General features: G+C 39.4%; 1 protein-coding gene across 1 annotated transcript in view; it reads right to left on the minus strand.

Annotated features, from left to right (window-relative positions):
• The window catches only part of NAA25 (N(alpha)-acetyltransferase 25, NatB auxiliary subunit), an 81482-nt gene that overhangs the window by 6183 nt on the left and 67660 nt on the right, over nucleotides 1-7639 (minus strand). The window contains exons 21-22 of the mRNA XM_008059557.2: nucleotides 7158-7255; nucleotides 5816-5926 (exon numbers count right to left, since the gene is read on the minus strand). Coding sequence (XP_008057748.1) covers nucleotides 5816-5926; nucleotides 7158-7255 — 209 coding nt within the window. The remainder of the gene's footprint in view (nucleotides 1-5815; nucleotides 5927-7157; nucleotides 7256-7639) is intronic.

Here is a 7639-nt window from a genome sequence, read left to right on the forward strand (position 1 = left end):
CGGGAGCGGCCACTGCACTCCAGTCTGGGCGACAGAGTAAGACTCCAACTCAAAAAAAAAAAAAAGGAAAGGACTATCTAAATATGACACTAAGCTAGAAACCATTAGAAAGATTTTTAAAAATACTACTATATTGACAAAAATAATCACTCAAGTAAAAGAAAATGACAAACTGAAAAAATGCATCATGTATGATAGAAGACTAACAGCATTATTATGTTAAGAACTCAGTAGTTCAAAACATATCAACAGGTAAAATATTATCACCACAATAGGAAACTTGGGCAAAGGAACAGAAAAACTTATCAAAGAAATCCAAAAAACATATGCTACAACTAAATAAAAACCATATAAACATAAGAAACCTAGCCAATCAACTAATAAGGCTAGCTTTTTACTCAATAAGTATTCCTGGAAAGTTCAACATCAATAAGATTTAAGAAAATGCATGTTAGAAAAAGGGGATATCAGTGTTTACCTATCAGAGGGTCAAGGATACAGACACACACACACTCACCAATGTTGGGGATAGTGTAAAAATGCAATTTCAGATCTAAGATCTATCCTAAGGAAATCATATTATAAACTTACCTTTGTGAATCTGTTTATTTTTTTGTTTGTTTTGAGTTGGAGTCTCACTCCGTCGCCCAGGCTGAGGTGCAGTGGCACGCTCATGGCCACCCCAGTATCAACCAGCTGGGCTCCGGCGATCCTTCTCCCTCAGAGCCTTCCAAGTAGCCGGAACTACAGGTGTGCGCTACCATGCCTGGCTAATTTTTGATTTATTGTAGAGACGAGGTCTCACCAAGTTGCCCAGGCTAGTCTCGAACCTGGAGGCTCAGGCAACCCACTCACCTCGGCCTCCCAAAATGCTGGGATTATAGGCTGAGCCACCGAGCCTGGCCTGTTTATATTTAATAACAGCACTATATTTATAGTATTTAAAAAAATTAGATCCAACCAACTATTCATCAATAGAAATAAATTATGATATACTAACACAAGATGATAATATATAACATTAATGATAATGAAAAGGTATCCAAGATACCCTGTCAAGTGAAAACAAAAACAAAAAAATAGACATATTGGAGAACCTTCTATAAAGCATGATGCTGGTTTGTTAACCACTAAAATTCTGGCAGTGGTTATCACTGTTGGTGGGAATATGAATGGTCTTCACTTTATGGATTACTTTGATAATCAGAAAAAGGAAAACCAATCTCAGTTTTAAGAAACCAGGAAAACAACAAAACACACCACAAAATCTCAAATTCCAAAAAGCCACTCGACAACTTCTGGGATTATAGAAATTCATTATAAGTGAGGGCAACCATGCAACACTGATGTACACTTTCCAACTTTGCATCCATCCATGATCCGTTGAATAATTTTCCTAGTGAAACGGATTAAAAATTATGTTAATGAGCCAGGCTCGGTGGCTCAGCCTGTAATCCCGTGCTTTGGGAGGCCGAGGTGAGTGCACTGCCTAAGCCCGCGGGTTCAAGAGCCACCTGGACAACTTGGCAAGACCTCATCTCTACAATAAATCAAAAAATTAGCCAGGCATGGTAGCAAGTGCCTATAGTTCCAGCTACTCGGAAGGCTGAGGCAGAAGGATTGCTGGAGCCCAGCAGGTTGAGGCTCCGGTGGCCGGGAGCAGCCACTGCACTCCGGTCTGGGCGACAGAGTGAGACTCCAACTCAAAAAAAAAAAAATTATGTTAATGTTTATACATGAAAAACTTAAGTTCATTCAATAAACATGAGGAGAATACTAAAACTGAATACAGACAGAAATAAATAAGCTTTATCTTTATCATATTAGTAATATCTCAGTATTTAATTCCAGTGCTTTTATCGAATATCTCAACTATGTACAATCACTGAAACATATTCTACGGACAAAAAAACTGCAAAAAATTTGAACTTTATTAAGTTTGTTATTAGAACTAGTAATGGAGCTGATGTACTAGTATTTAGTATTTGTTGTGAAACAGTAAATGAATAAATATGTGTGATGGTATTGGGAACCAGCGTTCTCACTCAGAAAAGAAAGCTACAAACAGGGAATGAGGTTAAGAAAGGAAAGAACAACACCGATGCTAGATTAAAACTGGAGGTACCAGTTAAGACTTCATTACTTAAAATTGTGTGGGGACCACTGTTTTTTTTAAGCACTGGCCTCCATGATGTTTTCCTAAGCTTTTTTTTTTTTTGAGTTGGAGTCTCACTCTGTCACCCAGACTGGAGTGCAGTGGCCACTCCCAGCCACTGCAGCCTCGACCTGCTGGGCTCTGGCGATCCTTCCGCCTCAGCCAAATAGCTGGAACTACAGGCACACACCACCATGCCCAGCTAATTTTTTTTTTCTTTATTGTAGAGATGAGGTCTCGCCAAGTTGCCCAGATGGGTCTCGAACCCGCAGGCTCAGGCAATCCACTCACCTCAGCCTCCCAAGGAGTGGGATTACAGGCTTAGTCACCGAGCCCAGCTTGTTTTTCTAAACTTTGACTCCTTCCTCTCCCTTGGGGAGGTGAATCTCCTCTCTCTCTCTTACTTACTTTCTAAATAAACTGCATTTTCCAATCTAAAAACAAAACAAAAAATGTGTGTGTGTGTGTAAATACACTGCCTAGGTCTTTCCACTGAAATAAACTAGAAATAAAGAAATCCCATTAACAATGAGCACACCAACATCTAGATCTTAGTTTCTAAACATCACTCCCTGTATAGATACCAGGGCTCTTGAAAAAAATGTCTGATTTCAGAGATATTGAGAAAATAGACACAGAGAAATAAGGGCTCAAAAACTGATGAGGACATCTTAAAAGAAAGAAACCAGCTTAAAGGGGCCAAATTTGGGACAAACTGAGCACAAACAAAAATGATAAAGAATTACAGTAAAGGGAACTTGAAAAAAAAGAGTTCATGGTGATACTGAAATACATAACGGTATTTTAAATATATAAATATATATTTTGCAGAAGAATATATTAAGTCCAGGCAAAGTGGCTCTGTAATCTCAGCACTTTGGGAGACCAAGGCGGGAGGATTGCTGAGGCTCAGAAGGTTGAGGCTGTGGTGAGCCGTGATCATGCCACTGCACTCGAGCCTGGGAAACAGAGTAAGACTCTGAGTAAAAAATAAATAAATAAATAACCCCCCCCCCAAAAAAAAACCAAAGAAAAATATTAAAAATATATGGGGGGAACCCAGAAAATGTAATTAATTTACAAAAAATTGTGTATTTATTCTTACATGGTTAAGCGTCAGTCACCTTCAACGTACTCTCCATTTGCTGCAATACATCTATTAAGATGTTTTTTCTAGCAGGGCTCGGTGGCTCAGCCTGTAATTCCGCGCCTTTGGGAGGCTGAGGTGAGTGGATTGCCTGAGCCCGCGGGTTCGAGACCCACCTGGGCAGCAAGACCTCATCTCTACAATAAATCAAAAAAATCAGCCGGACGTGGTAGCGCATGCCTGTAATTCCGGCTACTCGGAAGACTGAGGTGGAAGGATCGCCGGAGCCCAGCAGGTTGAGGCTGCGGTGGCCGGGAGCGGCCACTGCACTCCAGTCTGGGCTAGAGTGAGACTCCAACTCAAAAAAAAAAAGATGTTTTTTCTGCTCAAAACAGTTTTTTTAACTCATCAGTTCTGATGCCTTTTACTACTTCTACAGTTTTTTGTTTCACCTCTTCCACATTGGCAAACCGTTTCCCTTTGAGGACTTTTTTCATCAGGGGAAACAAAGAAAAGTCTCTTGGACAAGATCAATAAGGAAGGTGGGAGGCTGTTGTGGCTGAGAGTTTGTCACACACTCCAGCTTAGGTGACAGAATGAGACTCTGACTCAAAAAAAAAATAGTGTAATTAAAATTAATTTCATTGGGGCATGGTGGCTCACGCCTATAATCCCAGCACTTTGGGAGGTCAAGGCGAGACAACTGCCTGAGCACTGGGGTTTAAGACCAGCCTGGGCAACTTGGCAAGACCTCGTCTCTGCAATAAATCAAAAAAATTAGCCAAGTGTGATGGTGCGCGCCTGTAGTTCCAGCTACTTGGAAGGCTGAGGCAGAAGGATTGCCTGAGTCCAGCAGGTTGAGGCTGTGGTGGTCTTGAGTATGACACTGCACTCTAGCCTAGGCAACAGAGTGAGACTCATACTCAAAATAAAAAATTCAGTGAGGCCAAATGCAGCCTCTCACACCATGCTAGCTGGTACACTGATGCCGATGGATTCCCAGAACACTTCCTTAGGAGGGGAAGCCTAAGCTCCCCCCAGAAATGTAATTCTGGTTTTTTTTGGTTCCCCCTTGTGTGTATGTGTAAATTTTTATATACACACATATATATTTACACATTCAAATATATATATAGCACATGCGTGTAGTCCCAGCCACTTGGGAGGTTGAGGTGGGAGGACTCCTTTAGCCCAAGAGTTGGAGGCTGCAGTAAGCTATGATTGTGGCACTGCACTTCAGCCTGGGCAACAAAGTGAGACCTTGTCTCAAAAAATAAATAAATGAATGAATAAATGATTCATACAAGTTCAACTAACAATGGATCCTAAAATCAATGGGTAAAAGGTTGCTGGGGAATAGGATATTCAGCTAAAGCATCATCCCATAGCTTGCTTATTAGTTTCAGAGAAAAAGACACCTTTATAATGAAGAAATCCAGTAGACATTTCCTTACTCGAATACTAAAATCCCCAATAATGAGTCATAAAACTTTAGTACCTCCTGATTTCATTTACTAAAAAGGAAACCATGTCTATACTTAACCTAAATATAAACAAGTAATTAGCCAAATTCAGATGGGGGACATTCTACCAAAAACCTAGCTAGACTCTTCAATGATAAAAAAACAAAAGATAAAGGAAGTATTCTAAATTAAAGAAGGAGGCGGGGCACGGTGGCTCATGCCTATAATCCCAGCACTTTGGGAGGCTGAGGCGGGAGGACTGCCTGAGGCCAGGAGTTTGAGACCAGCCTGGGCATCACAGACCCTGTCTCTTTAAAAAAAAAAAAATTAGCTGGGCATGATCTTAGTTACTCGAGGCTGAGGTAGGAAAATTGCTTGAGCCCAGGAGTTGGAAGCTGCAATGAGCTATAATCATGCCACTGCACTCTATCCTCGATGACAAAGCAAGACATTATAACAAATTTAAAAAAATAAAAAAGAATAAAGGACAAAGAGGCATGACAACTAAATGTCATGTTAGATCCTTGGCAGGATTCTAAAAGGCAATAAAAGACATACTGGGATAACTGGAAATGTGAATATAGACTTTATTAGACAATATTATTGTGTCAATACTAAATTTCTTGAGTGTGAACTTTTCTTCAGTATTGCAGTTTTTGCAGGAAGCTTGCTGTTGCTCTATCCTGTGTTAAGGTCAAAAGCCTATAATTTTCTTTCCAATGGTTCAACAAATGAGAGGGGGAGAGAGGAGGAGAAGGGGAGAAGAGAGGTGGGGGGGAGGAAGGAAGGGAGAGAGGGAGGGGGAGCGGGGAGACAGGGAGAGGGAGAGAGAGAGAGAGAGAGAAAGAGAGGAGGAGGAGAATGAAGTAGAGATAGAAAGCAAATGTGGAAAATTGTTAGCAAGTGGTAATCTAAGTAAAAATCTTTATGGGTGTCATTACACCAATCTTTCAACTTTTCTGGTGATAAGTAATTTATCAAACAATAAAAGAAGGTAGGGGGAGAAAAAGAATACATGTAGGACTCTAAGGATTCTTACAAGATGAAAGAAACAGTAGAAAGAAAAAATAGCATGTTGTCAAATTGTTACTTGTGTTTTTCTGTTATTACCATGATAATGCTGGTTTCTTTTTTCTTCTTTTTCTTTTTTTGTAAATTTAATTTGTATGGTCGCAGGACACTCTCACAGTAACTAGACACCCAAAGGATAATAGAAATAGTCTGCAAGGAAAAATTGGAAATTCATCAATAAGGATTACACTAAAGATATCTATCAGGAAGTTAAAGGCAATGGATTAAACAAATTTTAACCAGCAGATTTCTTCAATTTCTCAGCTGAATCTCCACTCTCTGTCTACCACACTGATCCAAGCCTTCAGTATCTGCTCAGAATGCTACAATGGCCTATCTCTTTATTCTTTCTTCTAGTCCTCCCAGCTCTAAATCCATCCATCACTCATCTCCAGTTATTTTTCACTTCCCTGTAGAAGTAGGTATTTAACAACATCCTTTTCACTAAGTGAAAAGTCCCAATTCCTAGGCATGGAATCCAAAGGTTCTCTACAATATGCATCTCCCCTCACACCTCTCCAGTCAGCTAAGATACCATCTTACCTGCAAACCTTAATTTACATATATATGGAGCTATCGCCCCAGTTGATCAGCACATATCCTGCATGTACTATATTAGCTATTTACACATCTTCTAAACTACAGTATGTGTATGTACATATACATCCAGTAATTCACTTTAGAATGTGCCAGTAACCAGAACAGTACACACTCCCCTACAGACTGGTAAGGGTTAAAAAGTAAACAAAAATGACAAAAATAAAAGGAAAGATAACAGATTACAAGTGTTTGCAAACTTCGTCTGTGGCAAAAAAAAAACCAAGAAGTTTTGCTATATTAGCTCCTGGATTCCTTTATAATGCATAATATCTTATTAATTAGCAAATGACAACAGCAAATAAAGAAGTTGGAGGCATTAACTTAAACTACATAATAAGAGTGAGTCGGGCCTGGCATGGTGGCTCATGCCTGTAATTCCTGCACTTTGGGAGGCCAAGGCAGGAAGATCACTTGAGGATGGTAGTTCAAGATTTGCTTGGGCAATATAGCAAGACCACATTTCTATTTTTAATTTGAAAAAAGAAAAGAGTGAGTTAGAAAGGAGAATGAAGAGAAAAACAGCTAGATTTGGAGTGAATCTGGGAAACCTCAAAGATACAGAAAGCAAAGTTCAAGAAGTTTTACCTCAGCATTATAAGTGAAATCTTCTTGAAAGAATTGGTTTAGAAAATGATTTAAATTGCTTTTCAATTAATAAAAGCAGGGATGGAGGTTAAACTGCAGGTATAACAGGTGCCTATTACATGTTCATTGTTGAAAAATGAATCCTGCATACTAATAGGAAAAGTAATGACTTTTAGGAAGGGAAAAAAAAACATACCTCAACAAAGAAGACTAGATTTTCTAAAAGAGTAGGATGTGTTTTCAAGTTACCATCTTTAACTTCTAAGAGATCACCTTTACACTTACTGAAGACATCTGAAAACAAAAAAAAACTTATGGATTTATTCAGCTTTGGTTTCAATGCTATTTTTATGAAAACAGTACACAATCTAATAAAGAATAAGCAAATATAAAAGCTTAATTCAGAAAGCTTTTTTTCTTCATTTTCCATAATAAGTCAAACTTCCAAGGATAGTATATCTATTTTAAGCTCTTTAAAAAGCCACGTTGAAGCTGGCTCGGGGGCTCAGCCTGTAATCCCACAACACCTTGGGAGGCTGAGGTGAGTGGATTGCCTGAGCCCGCGGATTCGAGACCCGGTTGGGCAACTTGGTGAGACTTCATCTCTACAATAAATCAAAAAAATTAGCCGGGTGTGGTAGCGCACGCCTGTAGTTCCAGCTATTCGGAAGGCTGAGG

Source organism: Carlito syrichta, unplaced genomic scaffold (genome assembly GCF_000164805.1).
Source record: "Carlito syrichta isolate Samal-C Ts95f unplaced genomic scaffold, Tarsius_syrichta-2.0.1 Scaffold304253, whole genome shotgun sequence".
Taxonomy (NCBI): domain Eukaryota; kingdom Metazoa; phylum Chordata; class Mammalia; order Primates; family Tarsiidae; genus Carlito; species Carlito syrichta.